The 20,318-nt window shown below is 39.6% G+C and overlaps 1 protein-coding gene across 1 annotated transcript; it reads right to left on the reverse strand.

The window, feature by feature from the left end:
* Positions 1-1,128: 1,128 nt before the first annotated feature.
* On the reverse strand, positions 1,129-19,450 carry LOC311085784 (SLAM family member 5-like). The gene is made up of 6 exons (XM_084118417.1): positions 19,429-19,450; positions 6,759-7,061; positions 5,895-6,185; positions 5,663-5,770; positions 4,496-4,557; positions 1,129-1,722 (listed from the first exon to the last, which is right to left on the reverse strand). Exons 2-6 carry the CDS (start codon positions 7,033-7,035, stop codon positions 1,675-1,677), a joined length of 786 nt encoding a protein of 261 aa, XP_083974543.1. The 5' UTR covers positions 7,036-7,061; positions 19,429-19,450; the 3' UTR covers positions 1,129-1,674.
* Between the last annotated feature and the right edge of the window lie 868 nt (positions 19,451-20,318).

Raw genomic sequence — 20,318 nt, forward strand, 5'->3', positions numbered from 1 at the left:
TCTGACTTTATATCTCGCAATTCTGAGAAATAAAGTCAGAATTGCGAGATGTAAACTCGCAATTGTGAGATAAAAAGTCGCAATTATCTTTTTTTTATTATTATTTTGTGGCGGAAACAAGCTTCCATACTATGTTGATATCAATTGCGCGAAAAAAAAGTCAGAATTGCGACTTTTTTTCTCAGAATTCTGACTTTATATCTCGCAATTGCGACTTTATTTCTCAGAATTGCGACTTTTTTTTCTCAGAATTCTGACTTTATATCTAGCAATTGCGACTTTATTTCTCAGAATTGCGACTTTTTTTCTCAGAATTCTGACTTTATATCTCGCAATTGCGACTTTATTTCTCAGAATTGCGACTTTATTTCTCAGAATTCTGACTTTATATCTCACAATTGCGACTTTATTTCTCAGAATTGCGACTTTTTTTCTCTGAATTCTGACTTTATATCTCAGAATTCTGACTTTATATCTCACAATTGTGACTTTCTTTCTCAGAATTGTGACTTTTTTTCTCAGAATTCTGACTTTATATCTCAGAATTCTGACTTTATATCTCGCAATTGCGACTTTTATTTCTCAGAATTGCTACTTTATTTCTCAGAATTACGACTTTATATCTCGCAATTACGACTTTATTTCTCACAATTCTGACTTAATATCTCGCAATTGTGAGAAAAAAGTCACAATTCTGACTTGATATATCGCAATTGTGAGAAAAAAAGTCAGAATTGTGAGATAAAAAGTCGCAATTATTATTTTTTTTTATTATTTGTGGCGGAAACAAGCTTCCATAGGCCTTTAGAGTGAGCATGAATCCACACTTCGAAAATACACTGGGAATAGTAGACCATCTGGGGACTTCTGGCATACTGTTTTCAACATACTATGCTTTTGGACACACTTATTTTAATCTCACATACTGTTTTGGATGGATAGTATGGACATTGAGATGCAGGGGCTGGATGCTACTGTTTATGAACCACCAAATTAAAGGGATGGTTCGGAGTAATTTCAACCTAGGCTTCTTGTGCAAAGAATTGACCTCAAACCAAAATTCTCATTCCTTCTTTCACTCAAGAATGTATGGGCCCATTAAAAAGAGTCAGGAACTTGGAGACGATTCTCCGTTAACAAAACTTCTTCAGCTTTATTTTCTGCACGTTGGCTTATACGTTGTCAAGGGGTGATGTAGCAATCGTCCAATGAGAATATACATTACATCATATAGAATGTAAGATGAAGAGAAAAACAAGTTCATCTACAAATGTGTCCAAATGTCTAGGAAGCAGATTTCCTTAGACAAATCCAGATCTCCTATATGGGCTGGTTTCCAAGAACCACACACACATACATATATGTAGTCTATATGTAAAGTGCATTGGATAAAAAGATATTTGTAAAGTAACAAGAACAACTCCTCCCTTGTACAAGGTCAGCTAGTTTACACAGACCGGAGAGAGGAATCTTAAAAGGTGGGACAGACAGAAAAGTCAGGCTGAGAGGTTTATTTTACACAGATTGAAATCAAAAGATGTGATAAGAGCAAAAACAAAAGAGAGACAGAAGGAAACATCCTGGCAGAGAATAAATGTGAACAAAACCAAAAGCTGTGATTTAGGGATCGTATGAGCTTTAACATCAGTTCCGGTGGATAAATACAGTGTTTGATCATCGCTTTTTGGGAACATTTTCATACACAGCATCCGTCTTTGATTTCTGAAAGGAAACACAAACTCAATCAGGAACTTAGTGACTTTTTCAACCGTTAAATCATCAAACAGTTGAAGTTGTGCAGGTTTGCAGTCTCTGCTCTGAGAATGACTGTCTTTCACACTAAAGCAACAGCAGAGACACTTGTTGCAGAACGTCTACAAAGAAACCAATGTCTGCTAAAGCTGCATCTCAGCTCAGATAATGATGAACCGCAGAGACGCTGCAGATCGAGGACACACTTCAGCACAGGTGACATGAGGAACAACTTTATTTTTTTACTTTCCAGTGAAATTCTAATGGTATAAAATGAGTGTGAATTATTTATAGTTCAAAATGTTTACAGATATGATTTTAAACAAATGATGGTTTAAATTAGTAGGCCACAGACACATCACAAGCTGGCTTTGATGTAACTAATGCATCAAAATCATAAAACCTAATTAATAATTAAGTCAAAAATAGAACAAACGTGTGCAATCTAGTTCAGTCAAATTATACACAATGGAGTCAATTTGATGCCAAATACATTGCGATCATAGAATTAAAAGTAATCAACTTATGACGAAAGTATTTAGCCTACAAAAATATTTTAAAACAAAATGATCAGAATTGCAAGCAAAATAATGTTTTCTAGTTGGATAATTATCTGTTTTTTACTCTCTCTGACACTTTTTTCACTGTACTTTTATTTTCTTTCTACTCGCTTTGTTTTTCTCTTCACTTCCAAACGTCACGCTCTGAGTTTCACGCAGAACAGCCCAGTTCCAGCACACAACACTCCCACTTGGTCAGTTTTTGGGAACCAAATAAGGTAGGTTATTTTTCTGTAACCAAAAACTAACCTTCACAGAACGTAGCAGGGAGGCTTTTTTGTATAAACCTAAAAATAACTTTCAGTGAAAGTTCTGGGAAGGTTCTTTTTTTTAGGTTTTATTTTTATAACCATGTAAACTAATTGTGCAATGACCAATACAGAGGCTATTCTAATGCTTAAATGTGTAATCTTTCATAAACAATCTGTATTTGGCAGAATAACATCTCTGAAATTAGTTTAATACAGCTTTTAATAAAATGTAGAAATTAGTCAAAACGCATTATAATCTGCACCCGATTCTCAGCGTGTGCTTTTCTTCCACAGAAAGAAAGACATATAGTTTGTAGCACTGATTATTGCAGTCTATCCATCCTTCTTTCATGCCACTATACTGTCCTATAAAGCAAAAGACCTTAACTCGCTATAGAGTGTGGGATTGAGAATTTTTAGTTGTCCAGCCAAATTAATTATAGGTAGGATACTGGAAATCTGGCAATTGGGACAGCCTCCGTCGTACCGCGGTGATGCTACCGGCCTTCGAATGCGGCCTTTAAAGGGTGCAGCCTCTGAATTGGGAAGCAGCAACAGAACGGGTGAATGTGGACAGCTGGCAGAACTCAGATCATAGCAAGACATGTAATGAGCTGATCCAGTATCTACTATGGCAGTGATTTTTAACTCCAGTCCTCAGGACCCACTGCTCTGCACATTTTATATGTCTGCCTTATTTAAAACACCTGATTCAGATCATCAGCTCACTGGGAGAGACTCCATGAACTGCAATGAGTGTGTCCGATAAGAGAGACATATATGTGCAGTGCAGTGTGTCCCGAGGACTGGAGTTGAGAACCACTGACTGTACTATGGAAATCAGTTAGAAGAATCTTTTTTGTAGTTTAAAAATAAATCCAACACAATTTGCTCAAAAAGTGCTGGGACAAAATATGTAAACTCGCCCATTGTTTCAGCGCAAGTGTTCTAAGCTGATTTACAAGTTGAACAAAATATTTTCGGTGGCAAAGAAAAAAATAAAAGACCTCATCGCACCTGGAGGCACCACGCTTATGTCTTATTGACCTCGCGGCAAACACAATAGATACATTTTCAATTGATAAAAGATTTAGCATGAGTTGCTTTAAAAAAAAAAAAAAAAAAACCCAGGAAGAAAGTCAGGGACTTCGTTTTCATTGTATGGAAAAAAAATTCATTAATGTGAGTGGTGACTACGGCTGTGAGATCACTTTATGCCTATTTATTTTATTTTATATGAACTAACCCTTTAATATATAATAATTTATTAATGTTAATATATTACTGGGTTACACTTTATTTTAAGGTGTCATTGTTACAGTGTAATTATATATTTAGGTACTGATTAATATTAATTAACAACATGTACTTACTATAGAGTTAGGCTAGCATTAGGATTTGGTTGAGGGTTAGTTGCATGTAATTATAGTAATTTACTTATTATGGTAAGTACATGTAACATATGTATTAAGTATATTGTAAAATAAAGCGTAACCTATTACAGCTTTTAAAAAACAAAAACATTTTAAATGCATTTTATGTGTTCATATTTTTTTTTTTTTGGGGGGGGAGAGTCCTAAGTAAACTCCTAATTACTTCCTATTAATAGTTAGTAAGGTAGTTGTTAAATGGGTAGGATTAAGGATTATTCATGTAGAATATCCTATGCTAATATCCTAGTAATGCTAATAAGCAACTAGTTATCAGTGAGAATTGGACTAAACTAAAGTGTTACCATTTTTTAGTTTTGTGCTTCTGATTTGAAATGAGAATAGCCCTGCACAATGGAAAAACTGCCCGTTAGCAGTGACACAAAGGTGCAAAAAGTGCATGCATACAGATAGCATAAAAACGTTGCTTTGATCTGCTCAAACGTCTGTTCACTCTGCAAACTTCAATCAGACTGACTGCAACAGTCCATAATGATCTTACCTTTTGTCGTGTTGTTGGTTTACACAAAGCTGAATCAGTTCCGTCTTCCTCCCGTGTCTGGACTGCATTAACAATAATCACAGGCTTGTTAAAACGTCAAAGCTTGTTTTATATGTGTGTTTGTGTGTGTGTGTGTGTGTGTGTGAGAGAGTATGTGTGTGTGAGAGAGTGTGTGTGTGTGTGTGTGGGGGGGGGGGGGGGGGGGGGTACCGGTCAAAAGTTTAGAAACTTATTTTTTTTATTTTTTTTATGTTTTTTACTTTTTTTTATTGCATAAATATATTTGTATGTATTTCTGGAAACGTCAGTTTTAAATATATTAGGTTGATTGAACACAATTAAATAATTGTAACAAAAATGTAAAAAAATCATGTTACTTTTGCTCATTTTAATTAATTAGACTGAAATTAAAATACTTTTTTGAGTGTTCCAGAAATCATTCAAATATGCCGATTTGATACTTTGTTATTATCACTGTTGTAAACAGTTGTGCTGCTTAATATTTCTATGGAACCTGTGATACTTTTTCAGGATTCATTGATGAATAAAAAGTTAAAAAGAACAGTATTTATTCAAATTAGAAAAATATTTTCTAACAAAATAAATATTTAAAGCAATTCATCCTGTCTGAATAAAAGTATTAATTTCTTTCAAAAAAGAAAGGAAACTCAAACTTTTGAACAGTAGTTTATATTGTTACAAAGTATTTCTATTTTTAATAAAATGCTGTTCTTTTTTTTAACATTTTATTAACCAAAGAATCCTAAAAAAAAAGTATCACAGGTTATAAAAAAAATATTAAGCAGCACGACTGTTTCCAACATTGATAATAATAAATCATCATGATTTCTGAAGGATCATGTGACACTGAAGACTGGAGTAATGATGCTGAAAAATCAGCTTTGCATAACATAAATAAATTATATTTTAAAGTATATTAAAATAGAAAATCATTATTTTAAATTGTAATAATATTTCACAATATTATTATTTGTTTCCGTATGTTTATCAAATAAATGCAGGCTGAATGAGCATATGAGACTTCTTCCAAAAACATTAAAATAGTAATGTTTTGACCGGTATATGCTGTATGTGTGTGTGTTCATATATATGTTTCAAAAGCATTAACTGTAGTTAATATTTGTAGGTAATAACTGAATTCCTCACCTGTTTTTCTACATTTCCTGCAGATGCAGAAGATCACGACTATAACAACAATCATCAGAGATCCAGCAGAAGAGATCAGGACGATGTAAAACCAGGGCAGGTCCTGATCTATAATGGACAAAATGAATCTGTCAGTCTGACCGCAAACAAAACTGAGAGATAATGCTGGAGTTTTTTTTGTGTCAAAATGATCAGTTCAGTAAATAATCACTAATATTCACCATTATCGTACCTGAGTGTGTGTGACAGAGTGTGTTGATGTCCAGATGTGTGGTCTGGTTGCTGATGGGATTGTTCAGCACACAGCTGTAGGTGTTTTTATCCTGATATTCCACCTCCAGAGGTAGAGAGAGACTGATGCTGAGATCACACACACTGATGCTGGACAATACACTGATTCCTTTGTACCAGGAGAGAGTCGCATCACACACATTCAACACTGAACACACCAATGAACAATTCTGGTGTGATGAAGAAAGATTTTTAGAATAATCTCGGATAATGTTAGGAGTGGGCAGATGAGCTGAAAAAACATGAGAGAATTAATTAGAAAAAGGGGTCAATCTACACAACAATCTTATATTCGCAGTGGAGTGTTTCGGTTATGTCTAGCTATAAAATGATAAATCACCTCAGTATAGTTAAAGAAATTAGGGTTCAGTACAAGTTAAGCTCAATTTAGTATTTAGCATAAATTATAATGATTACCAGAAACAAATATTACCACTTGCATTGGAAGTGAATGAAGCCGTAATGTAAACATTAAAATACTCAGTCAGCTAAAAACATAAATAATATGAGTGTTAACACAGTTTTAGTGTGAAATATCTCTTTTTCTATAGTATCTAATGTTACAGTTTTGAAGCTTTTCACACACTAAAACGACAGTAAAATAATAATTGTAACTGTTTTACAGCACAAATAATGCACAAGTTTTAATTGTGACAAAAACAAAACAAGGGATGTGTAATTTTTTTATATAATCAGCATTATACCACAAATGCTGTTGATTGAGCTTAACTGAGTATTTAACTCGATATATTCCTTTATTAAAACAAGAAAATTTGAAGGTCAGAGCAATGATCTTTTTACTCACCATAGACGGAAACATTAAATGTTTTTGTTGAACGTTTCGCTCCACTTATCAGTAGCTGATAAACTCCAGTATGTTCAGTTGTGGTGTTTGTGATGGTCAGAGATCCAGTTTGATCGTCCAGCTTCAGTCTGTCTCTGAATCTCCCATCAGGGAAGATATGTTTCTCTCTCTTGATTTGAGCTATCAGGGAGTTTTCAGCTCCATATTTCCACAGTATGTCTTCATCTTTACGGATTTTAGTAACATTAGTGTTTAGAGTGACAGAATCTCCCTCCATCACTGACACTGAATCACCAAACACACCTGATGAAGGTTCAGGGATAAATTACGGCTCTTGTTGGCTTACAAAGTCTGAAATCAGTTCTAGTTTGTAATTAAGTGTGAACTGACATCCCAAACAAAAGAAAAGGACATTTACAGATGGTTGTGAGAACTAATAATTTGATCTTTAATATGATATCTGCTTTCAGCAAAATAAATATGTGAAGTTACATGAAAAGTTAATTACAGCCAAGTGAAAACTGGACACTTTTAGAAAACTGTTTCACTGAAAGACAGTCCCTGAAAAAGATATGAACTATATGAGTAAAGCCTATCCAACAATAATATCTCCGCTTGATTTGATTTATATGGGAAGAACAGCAAATGAAAATCCTCTGACTAATTTGAACAATAGTGGCTTTATTACTCTGAAACGAGAATACAATAAATCATAAAAAATTATTTTATAACTTACCGGTCAAACGCCACCAGAACAAACAGAACAAAACAAGTGTGCAAACCATTTCCTACAGTTGTTCAGTGAAATCTAATAAGACTATCCGTCTAAAACACTTGATCTGTTCATCTGGTGTGTGAATCCTCCCACGACAGAGTTTGACCCTCCTAGCACACTCTCTTTACACATGAATGATACATAGTTACGTATAAATGCTCTTCTGATTCTTATTCAGACTTGAATTTTTTTAATAGTGTTTTTAAAAACATTCTTGAGTTTTATCATTTAACATATATCAAATATAAAATAATAATTGTAGGTTTTTTTTGACTGGTGAAATATGAATATGTGAAACAAGAAGGGTAAATTGCATGAATATTAGATTAGCCAAGCTAAATTTCATGATTCAATAATTCTTGTGGATGTTTAACCCTCAGAGAGTCTTCGGTCACTTCTGACCGAAAAAATTTCTGTTTTGAATTTTAAAAAATCACAGCTTCATCGGAAGGTTATGATACTTGGTGACTTTTATGGCATTAGGTATATGTATGCAAAAAAAAATTTGAGGTCATGATCTGAGCATGCTAAGAGGTCGTAAAAAAAATCGGTCAAAAATGACCGACCCATAGGAAATGAATGGGAAATTTACAAAAACACAAAAATTCTCTGAATTTTTGTCTGTACAATCTACAAATCGGCCACGATTCTAAAAAAAAGTACACCGCAGTAAAGGGGTGACACTCTACAACATCAAGAGTGCAAAAAATTCACACCCACCCACACACACACACACATAGAAACACACTTTTATACACATACACACCAATAAATTCAGATTACAAAAAATCTGTTTTGAATTTTTAAAATCACAGCTTCATTGGAATGTTACGAAACTTGGTGACTTTTCTGGCATTAGGTATGTGAACACAGAAAAAAATTGAGGTCATGATCCGAGAATGCTAAGTGGTCGTACAAAAAATAGTCACACTCATGGTCTTCGGTCAAAAATGACCCCCATAGGAAATGAATGGGAAATTGACAAAAACACAAAAATTCTCTACAAATCGGCCACAATGCAGAAAAAAAGTGCTCAGCAATGAAGGGGTGAAACTCTATAACATCAAGAGTGAAAAACATAACATAATTAATAATTATAATTAAAAAAAAAATATATATATATATATATATAATTAATATAATAATTGTTAAAATTATTTAAAAAATAATTAATAAAATGTTATAAACCTTGGCAAAAAGTATTATTTGACAATTTCTAAAAAAATACAATCAATCCACATCTTAAAAGTAAGTAATTTGGTCCAAAAACAACTAGAATTCACAAGCATCTCCATTTAGAGCTATTACAGGCATCTAGTGGTAAACCCATGCAATAACATGATTTATTTAATTTTATGTTTAATAAATTGATTTTTTTTTTCTTTTTCTTTTTTCTGAAAGCCTAGTCTCTATTTTAACCGAAAATACCGCATAGAAAAAATAAATAAAAAAAAATAATAATAATAAAAAACAAACATTATTTTCAATGGCAAAAATGGACTATAAATATTGCATAAATATTAATAAGTTCAATCAAATTGTCTCAAAATACTAAATTAAAAAGAATAAATATTATAGAACAAAAATAAATTGCATTGGTTTTTACTGGGATGGAGGAAGTTTCATTTTTAGGTGTCCGGTCACTTCTGACCGGGAAGGCACTGAGTGTGACTGCTAAACGAAGACTCTCTGAGGGTTAAATGGTTTTATAATAATTTATATGTTGCAAATAGTAGCCTAAAAACATCTGCCATTTCACACTGCAGTCGTCCTGAGGTGTGACTCTAGCAGCTCATCTATTGAGTCAAACTGAAACTGCTGTGGTCGCTTTTCTTCAGAAATGTGCTTTGATCTGTTAGTGGACAAGCATCTTGTATGTGTCCATTTGTTTCATCTTTGTTCAGTTTGTAGGTGAAGAGTTTCTTCTTGTCCTGCTGTTATGAACCTCGCAGTCGATGCCCTCATAAAACTGCTTTACAGTCAAAAAATAATATAGCCTAATTACTCCATCAAAAAGTCAAATCGGAGTCAGAGGTCAAACTTACCCATCATGAATCATTGATAAACTATACAGATTGACGGCTGATCATATCTCAACACTAAATATATATCATACCAGTGAAAAAAATGCTGCTACATTATGAACAGGAATATAACCATTTACTCTTTAATCTACAGAAACACTGAAACCTGACGAGAAACTGTTTGGCAGAGGAAGAGAGGAAGAAAAACTTGAATAATGCAAAACATGATTCGCTGAAAGTTTAGATTAACTGTTTCATAAATAATTTTTTTTTTTTTTATATTTTATTTAATATTTTAATTTATTTAATAATGTTTTCATTTAAATCCGTTGTTACTGTTTTAAAAGATCGTTTTCAGAATAGCAATAACTGCAGTGGCTTTCATAAGCCAGGGCGAGGTGGTAAGATGTTCTTCACTCATAGTTTGGAATAAACTATGTCCGCACAGTGATATCCGTTTCAGAATGCGTTGTTGTCCATTTAATGAAATGTATATTTTACAGAGTTTAAAAGCAGTGGGTCTATGGTAAGAACCATATGTTCCAGCCACCTGTCTCTTCATACAACCCAAGGGAAGTTTAAAAATCATGTGATATGAACAGGTGAACCACACCAACACCACTGGTGCACACCGCCATCTAGTGGTTGAACAATCACACATTTGGCTCCTATATTAACTATGAAAACACCATGATACATTAGGCTATAATTTAGCAGGGCTAGGCCTTAGTTACAGGACATTAAGTAGCTTTCATAAATATGCCTTAGAAAAAGTTACTCAGTGACCAATTTTAAAAGATTTAGAGTGCAAGTTGCTTTCAGTTAAAACAGCTCAAACATGCATTTTAGTCGAGACTGCTTAAGCCTTGTCTGTGAAACCAGGGGTTTGTTTGATAAATTATCTAAATCATTTGATGCTTTGAAGTATTTTTTATGTTTGATTCTTGGGATAGTTCACCCTATTAATTCTGAGCCTAAAATCATTTACTCCCTCGTGTCATTCCAAACCTATAAGATTTTTGTGCATCTTCGGATCACAAATGAAGATATTTTAATATTCTCATTTTTTGTCCACCATTAAAACTTAAAAGTATATTTTAAATCTTTTAAAAAGCCTATTTGAAGTGTGAGAAAAAAAACTCACTGGTTCCTGTGCATCAAGCATGAATAAAGTTAAAATTAAATCTGTTCATAAAGTGATTGTGCCCTGAAACTTTTAAAATGGTTAAACCGGATTAAACCGCTCTATTCATAACCTATATATTACTTTTATGATGCCTTTATTTACTTTTTGAAGCTTGAAAATGTTTTTAAAAATGAACAAAAATAATGAGAGGATTAAAACATTTTACTTGTGTTTCAAAGATGAACAAAAGTTTTATGGGTTTGGTACTACATGAGGGTGAGTAATTATGACAACATTTTCATTTTTGAGTCTGAAAACTAATTGAGACCATGTATCTGCAAATTGTATTTGCCCAGGACTGTAAAACAGCGCCTTCTGCTGAGAGACGTAGTGAACCAGTCCCTCCTCGTGATGTAATACTCTACTTGCGTCAGGGGGAGTGTCCGTGGACTTTTACAATAACAGCGCATGCGATTGTAGAGTAGAGGAATCAGTAGAACATGCTATTTGTGTTTGTCAAAAGTATAATAATGAACGAGAAATAATGAAAAATCAACTTAGAAAGATGGGAATGGATTAATTAAAGCTTAAAAATATAATTACTTATGGACTAGAGAGTGTATTTCTTTATCTCAAGAGAACAGAGCTGATTAAGAGAATTTAGAGTTTTTTATTAATTTTTTTATTTTATTTAATTTTTTATGAAATGGGTAAATTCTGGTCCACACTCCAATACAGTAGGTGCTACTCGAAGAAGAAGAAGAGCGCATGCGCGAAATGAATGGATCGAGACCGGTTACTTTCGTTCTCTTACGAGAGATACTCTCGTACTGCGTAGAATACGCTAGGGGAAAATCCTTTTCCACGAGAATACTGAAGCCAAAAAATTATCCTTTAATTTTGTATTAATGTAAAACGCGTTGCGGCAGCATACAAACATAGGCGAGGCAGCTCGCGCGCCTATTGGCTGGTCTGCTGGCAACTGCTTAAGCCTATCGAGCGAGACCTAGAGTGACGTCAGACCCAATGAGGGCGCTTCGCGCCCTCTGCGTCACGTCCCGCCGAGACGGGCGTGGCTTAGGTCTATAAATACCACTCGCAGGCATTATTTCTCTGATTTTTCATCCTTCAGCGAAGCAACTCACATCGCTGGATCCGAGAAGAAGCCGCGCTGTTGAAGAAGCACCTCAGCGGGACGAGTCGACGAAGCTGCTGGCCGCGCCGCCTTCATCGCCTTCCTGCTGCGCTATCCAGCGCCCATATCCTTTACTGCACTGTGTGTGTGTGTTCGCCGGCGCGACTCACACTGTCTAAAAGAGCTGCGTCTTTTTCAAGATGCCTGCTTGTGGCTCGTGCAAAGCCACACTCAGCGACGGGGACCGCCATGTCATCTGCGCTTCCTGCCTGGGTCAAGAACATGCAGCTCTCGCGCTCGCTGATGGCGGCTGCCATCACTGCGAGCTGTTGCCATTAGCGACTCTGAGGACTCGCTTGGCACTGTTCAACGAGACTGCGCCCACACCTGCTGTTGTGCCGCGCCGTAAAAAGCGCCGCGCTCAGCGAATCCCGGAGCCCTCTCTCAGCCGTCAAAGCTCGCCGGTGCGCCCGCCTGCTTCTCCGGTTTCATCAGCTTCACTTCCGGACGGACAGCGGCCGCGGTCTGCCGCCGCTTCTGTCGATGACGCTGATGAGATCGACGCGCTGCTACGAGAGGGGGATTCCTGCTCTCTCATAGCATCAGGCAGTGAGGATTGGGCGAGCTCTGAGGATCCCGCCCCCCCTGCCCGTGCTTCTACGGGAAAGAGAGCGAGCATTGAGGCGGAGCTCATGCGCGTGCTCACTCAGGCCACGGCGAGCCTCGGCCTCGAGTGGATTACGCCTGAGCAGCCTGCTCACAACCGACTGGACGGCTACTTCCTGCCTGGGGAGCGCGTTTCACCTGCATCCAAGCCAGCGCCTTTTCTTCCTGAGCTTCATGAAGAAGTCGCTAAGTCTTGGGGCTCCCCTTTTTCGGCCAGGACACGATCCTCTGTCTCTTTGGCGTTCTCCGCTGTCGACGACGCAAAGAACAGAGGCTACCACTCCCTACCGCCGGTCGAAGAGGCTATTGCAGCGCACTTATGCCCGCCCTCTGCTGGACGGCGTGCTAAGATGGCGCTGCCCTCAAAAGCCTGCCGCACGACGTCAGCCCTGCTCCGCCGCGCTTTCTCCGCCGCCGGGCAGGCCGCGTCAGCGTTGCACACCATGGCCACGCTCCAGATATACCAGGCCGATCTCCTCCGCCAGCTGGACGAGAGAGGACCTGACGCAATCTGCGTGCCGGACTTGAGGAGCGCTACAGACTTCGCTCTTCGCGCCACCAAGTCAGCAGCACAGGCCATTGGACGGAGCATGGCCTCGCTCACCGTGTCTGAGAGACATCTGTGGCTTACGCTCTCTGACATGACTGAGTCAGAGCGCACCGCGTTCCTCGACGCGCCGCTTTCCCCTGCCGGCCTCTTCGGAACCTCGGTCAAAGATTTTGCCGATAGGTTCGCTGAGGTGCAGAAAGCGACCCAGGCCATGAAGCACTTCCTCCCGAAGCGCTCCGGTTCTGCAGCAGGCCTTGCGAAACCGTCTGCTCAGAGCTCACAGCCTAAGCCTCCGCCCGCCGCCTCCTCTTCTCAACGCCGCCAAACCCAGAGCTCGAGACCGCGCTCTCGCTCATCCGGCCGCCGCCCCGCCCCGCGTGGCCCGCGGCAGAAGATTGCGTTGAAGCCAGAGGCCCCGAAATCGTCCTAGCACGCCTAAGAAAGCGACGGTGTCCAAGTCCCGCTGCGGCCGGACTTCCACCAAAGCTTGCCGCTCGTCCAGTTCCAGGAAATGTGACTGGTCCAGCGTATTTAGCAGCCAACAAGCCGGTTCCATTACCCGCTTGCCTGCACACAAAAGCCGTTTTTACGGCTACCCAGATAAATCCCTTAAAGAGTGTATTTTCTGGTGTCCCGGCCACGGCCGACGGTGTTTCATGTGTAGAAAAAATGCCCACTACTCAGTGCCCATTCCTACACACAAGCACAGCCCTTCACACAGGGCCCGCGCACATAAAATCGACTCAGATCGATTGCGCTTCAAATGTAGCAAAAGTGCCCACTACCCAGTGCCCACAAACGCTACTTCCCACATGTCTCACGGTCCCTGTAAATACAGGACCAGTATGCATATGCTCTGCTCACGCGAGCAATGCTGTAAAGGTGGTGTATGTGCCCGCTGCTCTGCGCCCACGCCCACACACAGACATGAAACTAGCCCAGCCCTCCTCCTCTCAGCTAAACACTGCGGAGGAGTCGAGCGCGGGCATTCTGCCCGCTGTTATCAGCGCGCCCCCTGCCTCAGATGTCATGAGCGCGACGCTTATGTCTCAGCACACAAAAGCCGCTGTATCGCGAGCCGATCAGAGCGTGCTTCGCATCCAGCCCCTAGCTACTCGCGCACCTGCGTGGGAAAAGCTTCCCGGGGTTTCGAGATGGGTGCTGAACATCATAAAAGAAGGCTATTCGCTGCAGTTTCGCCGACGCCCTCGCCGCTTCATGGCGCGCGTCGAGACCATGGTAGAATCGAAAGTAGCTCATCTACTTCGAGCCGAGATTTTGAAACTGTTGAGCAAAGGGGCTATAGAACCCCTATATCAAGCTCAAAGCGAAGGGGGGCTTTACAGCAGATACTTCCTAGTGCCCAAAAAAGACGGGGGTCTCAGACCCATACTAGATCTGCGGCAGCTGAACAGAGCGCTTATGAAGCGCCAGTTCAGGATGCTCACAACCAGAAAAATCCTCGCGCACGTCCGCCAGGGGGACTGGTTTGTGTCAATAGATCTAAAGGACGCGTATTTTCAAATACAGATAGCGTCACGTCACAGGCGATTTTTGAGATTCGCCTTCGAGGGCCAGGCATATCAGTACACAGTCCTGCCTTTCGGCTTGTCCCTGGCACCCCGTACATTTACGAAGTGCATGGACGCAGCGCTCGCACCCCTCAGATTACAGGGCATCCGAGTGCTGAACTATCTGGACGACTGGCTGATTCTAGCCCAATCTCACTCAGAGCTCGTAGAGCACAGGACCATTTTACTCGATCACCTCGAGAATCTCGGTCTCGCAGTGAACTGGGAAAAGAGCTCGCTTTTCCCCAGACAGATTATATCTTTTCTGGGAATAGAGCTGAACTCGCTGCTAATGACAGCACGCCTGTCATCTCAGCGCACACTGGACATTCGGCGCGCAGCCGGCTCGTTCCGCTGCGGCGCGATAGTCCCTCTCAAAGCCTTTCAAAGGATGCTCGGTCTGATGGCCTCAGCATCTTCAGTTCTCCAGTTGGGCCTTCTGCGCATGCGCCCACTGCAGTTCTGGCTCAGAAAGAGAGTACCACGCACAGCGTGGGCCTCCGGTCGGCTTCGCGTCAAGGTCAATCAAGCATGCATTGCAGCTTTGAAACCTTGGGAGGCAAAAGACTGGTACCAATCAGGTGTAAGCCTGGGGACTTCCTCGAGAGTGATGGTGGTGTCCACGGACGCATCCACCTCGGGATGGGGAGCGCTGCTCGAGGGCAGACCGCTTTTTGGCCAATGGTCAAAGCAGGAGAAGCTCTTACATATCAACTGCCTCGAAATGTTGGCAGTGAGCAAAGCGCTCACGCGCTTTTGTCCCCTCATAAAGGGACACCTTTATGCTAATACGTGCTAATACGTTCAGACAACGTCTCAGTGGTGTCCTACATAAATCGCCAGGGCGGACTCAGGTCCCTGACTCTGTACAGGCTAACCAGGCGCCTCCTGATATGGGCCCGCAGCAACCTGCCCTCGCTGAGAGCAGCGCAAGTGCCAGGGCTCCTAAATATAGGACCAGACAGACTGTCCAGGAACCAGGTTCCGACAGGAGAATGGTCTTTGCACCCACAGACAGTCCAGCTGCTGTGGAAGAAATTCGGCAGAGCGGGAGTAGACCTGTTCGCGTCTCAAGAAAACGCTCACTGTCCAGAATTTTTCTCGAAGAGCAAGGACGCGCTGACCCACGAGTGGCCTCGCCGTCCTCTCTACGCTTTTCCCCCCGTCTCCCTCCTGACTCAGGTGGTAGAACGGGTCAGGGAAGAAGGATGCTCAGTGCTGCTTGTAGCCCCACTTTGGATGAGCCAACCTTGGTTCCCAATTGTGATGCAGTTAGCAAGCACCGCCCCGTGGCCAGTGCCTCTGAGGAGGGATCTCCTCTCTCAAGCCAACGGCTCGATTTGGCATCCTCACCCAGAGCTGTGGTCCCTCCATGTGTGGGCCATCAACGGGTACCCGCTGACCTCCCACAGGGAGTGTTAAACACTATCACACAGGCCAGAGCTCCGTCTACGCGACGTCTCTATGCCTCAAAATGGTCAGTGTTCTCTAGCTGGTGCACAGCTCGTGGTGTGTCACCCCTGCATTGCGGTGTGACGGAGGTTCTCTCCTTCCTACAGGAGCTGTTGGATAAGGGCAGGTCCCCTTCCACGCTCAAAGTCTATGTAGCGGCCATAGCAGTGTTCTCTTCGACCACGCTCGGCCAGTCTATTGGAAGGAACGATTTAGTCATTCGCTTCCTTCGAGGAGCTAAGAGACTGAATCCTCCCAGACCTCCCACAGTCCCTATATGGGACCTTTCTACGGTACTGGAAGCCATGAAAGGTCATCCATTTGAGCCCTTGCAGGAGATTGATCTTAAACACCTGTCTTTCAAGACGGCGTTTCTTCTGGCTCTCGCTTCAGTGAAGCGCATAGGGGACTTATGTAGCGGATCTCGTCTCACACCACAAGAAAACCCCCACGACACCACTGGCTTCGGTGGACCACGTCTGCAGTTTATTGACAAGAGGACAGACAATTAACACACACGCCTTCAGGTTCACTCTCTCTCTCAGCTGACTCTCTCCAGTCACAGGCTGTTCTGCGTTTTATACAATAAAGTCTTGTTTTACAACAATCATTTTCTCTGTGTCTTATTTATGGAAATTCACATTCACAAAAATCAAATTAAAGAAATAAAATTCCATTAAAAGTACATATTATTACATTAAGATTTTAGCCAAAATGTCTCAATTTGTTAGATCGTATAGGGGACATTCTACCAGAAACGTACATTTGCTGTCCTGGCACTACTATTGTTTTATAAAACTGGTGTAATCCACATATTTCCCAAAACTGTCATACAGTGAATTAATTTAGAGGGTTTTACAACAGAATATGTTATGTATTTGATTAAATTGTTTTTTATTTTTGTTTAAAAAACAGTTTTTAAAATTAAGAACCCCTAAAATGTACTGTCCCAGGTCAAATCTCAATTCTATACATCATATAAATAATAATTATACATTTGAAATTCATAGAAAAAACAATACCATAGCACATTTAAGATGTTATAATTTGTATTATTCGATTAAAATCTTCAGTAAAATGAATTATTAATAAATAAATAGATTTTTTAGAAGTGTCCCCGGGTTTCTGTCATGCCCTGTCACACTTGCATAAAAGATTCCAAGAAAAGGGTGTGATATGTCTTTAAGGTCCCAAATCACAGGAAGTGACCTCATTTGCCTCTCATCACACACTGACACCAACCAGAGGTAATTTCTGTCCTTGAATTTTGTAATTTTAAGCCTTTCTGCATGTTTTTACCTGAGGTCGAGCTACTACGTCAGTTCCTGTCACGCAATAATGTCCCAGAAAATGTATGTCAATAGGTTTAGATTTGGAACAAATTAAATCTTTTGTGTAAATACTCTCTGAAATGTTGTCAGTTTTTATGCTAGCATGCTAAATAGCTGAGTTATAGCTGTTAAAATGTCTGACTGTCAGGCCCTGTCACGTCAGGCTCTGTCACATTTCACTGTGACAGGGCCTGACATTCTGTGACGGGGCCTGATACATTGCTTGTTTGTAGTGAATACCACAGGTAATCTTCTTGTTTCATTGCAGATGAATATGTTGACTACTGCTAACATTTGTTTATTTATTTATTTTTAATAAACGCCTAATTTCAATTCAGATTCAATTTCAGAGCAAAATTAGTTTGATTGCAAAATTCACAAAATACAAATTCACCACTAGATACTTACTGTCCCTTTAATAGTTAATGATTTAAAGAATATATCTTGAACTCATTTAAAAATGTGCTTTATGTGTTGCTACTTGCTCATCATTATTCCATTTTTAAATAAAAAAGATTCAACTGTTAAAAAATGGTTTTGTACAACAATATTAATTAATACAATAATACCAAAGACAAGTGTGCTGTGTGTATTGTTTCTTCTATTATACAGCTCTTAAGTTACTGATTCAATAAGGAATCTGGGTAAAGATATATGACAACATATATAGGATATACTAATGAATTTTACTTGTAGCCTACACAGGTTTAAAGTGGCTCATAATAGGCCTATTAGAGAATTAAAATACTGTTTACTCTTTAAAATCGAGACTATCTTTTCCCATTGTTAATTGTGTTTGATTAATTTTATTAATAAAGACTTATCCACTATTTAAATACAGATTTTTAGTATATTACTACAAATTATAAACATTTTGTTTTTTTTAGTTTTTCAGAGAAAATCTGGTCATTTTAATGTAATTCGTAATGCTTGATGGAAAAAATGTCAGTCCTGTCACAACATTGTCAACCCTGTCACACCACGGTCAGTCCTGTCACAAAGTATATTTTAGTCCAAAAATGGCTATTTTGATTATAACAATTATTGAAATGGGTATATAGTGATAGTAAAGACTGGATTATATATTTACAATAATGCGTTGGTAACAAACTTTACCCCAAAAGCCCCTTATTCAACAACATTATGTGAACCTGATGGTCATTCTTTATCTAAGAGCCCACAAAACAAGCAAAATCAGCCTGATAGCTGTGTTTTTTTTAATGAATTATATGTTTCCTTCAATAAGGGACAGATCCTCATTAAAATGATGATATTTGTGCAGAAGAGAGCATATTCTTTAACACACTTACATTATCAGCCATGTCTGTGACGGAGCCTGACATTTTAAAGAGTAACTGCATATTAAAATGCTTATTATTCAAAAATTATTATGTGCCGAGGTGGGATTTCAATAATTTACAATTATTCACTATCTCCTTTGTTAAAGTCAGGGTTAAAGTTGAAGGTTAATAATACTTTTTTTTTTTTTTTTTGGGGATAGAAAATGTACGTTTCTGGTAGAATGTCCCATAGTGGTTTTTTTCCCTTATTGTTGTTAAACATACCTGCAGTTTATTGACAAGAGGACAGACAATTAACACACACGCCTTCAGGTTCACTCTCTCTCTCAGCTGAAGGATGTATGAGAAAAGACACATTAAGTACTGTCCTCCATTACAGAAACTGCAATTCATCTAATACAGGTCACACATATGGCTATAAACATACATTCTAGCATCCAAACTAAAGTTACAGACATTCAATATACAAAACAACATTTCTACAGACTCAATCCACCAAAATTATATTTCAAGAAATGTATTTACAGGGAAAAACCTGCACTCTAGTTTGGCGCGCGGGCGGCAACATCAAACAAACACGTGCGTTCATAAAACTCCGAAAATGCATCAAACTGTACTCAGAAAAGTGAATATATCAACTTGTTTCGGTTTCATGACATTTCTATGATAAATATTGACTTCGAACATCACTTTATACAGTATATTTTACTCTTAATTGAAGAGCACTATACAGACATACCTGACTCTCTCCAGTCACAGGCTGTTCTGAGAGAGTAGGCGCGACCGGTCCATTATCAATGACGTCACTCACAGAACAAACTCAAAATGTTAATTATAAATAAAAATACACATTTTCCTTGTTGCAGAGCAAAATAAAAATTGCATTGAGAATGTTTAAAGTAATTGTTTTTTTGACTAATATAACCGATTTAATTATTGAACAAATAAAAGTTTGCTGGAACAGTTACCATGAAAAACTCCATTCACTACACACGCGCTCTCAGTAAGCGCGACGTGCATGGAATTTGGGCCGAATGACTCTAGAGTTATACTCAAACCTAAGCACGGTTATGTTCCTAAATCCCTCAATACACCGTTCAGAGCACAGGTCATTTCCCTGTCTGCCCTGCCGGTCACTGAAGGAAATATGGACGAAAGCTCCCTTTGCCCAGTCAGGGCGTTAAGAGCTTATGTGTCTCGCTCGTCTGTTTTCAGACAGACGGAGCAGCTCTTTGTTTCATTCAGCGGGCGTTCTATAGCCGCTTCGAAACAGACCCTATCCAGATGGGTAGTGGACGCAATAGCGCTAGCTTACACAACCAAGGGCATGCAGTGCCCGCTGGGTGTCAAAGCGCACTCCACGAGAAGCATGGCTTCATCGTGGGCATGGTCAAGTGGGATTGCCTTGCAAGATGTATGGCGGCAGGCTGGGCCTCTCCGTCTACATTTATAAGGTTTTACAACCTAGAGGTTCCCGCACTACAGGCTAGACTACTGTCGGTCTAGTATGGCCAAAATCTCATAACTGGCGCTGTCAGTTATGCAGCTATTGAGTATTGCAATCCTTGCTCTATGCTGCTATAAGGAAGATAGTGGCTAACCCCCCTCTCTTCCAGGATTCCCTGTGAG

The sequence above is a fragment of the Abramis brama genome (assembly GCF_963993115.1).
Source record: "Abramis brama genome assembly, chromosome: 6".
NCBI classification, from domain to species: domain Eukaryota; kingdom Metazoa; phylum Chordata; class Actinopteri; order Cypriniformes; family Leuciscidae; genus Abramis; species Abramis brama.

Bases quoted from the DNA above. Each gene is read 5' to 3' on its own strand.
- LOC311085784 (XM_084118417.1), bottom strand. From the start codon at position 7,035: ATGGAGGGAGATTCTGTCACTCTAAACACTAATGTTACTAAAATCCGT. The intron at 6,186-6,758 runs GTGAGTAAAAAG...ATGTTTTTTCAG, and splicing joins ATTTAATGTTTCCGTCTATG to CTCATCTGCCCACTCCTAAC. The intron at 1,723-4,495 runs GTAAGATCATTA...GTTTCCTTTCAG, and splicing joins AACCAACAACACGACAAAAG to AAATCAAAGACGGATGCTGT.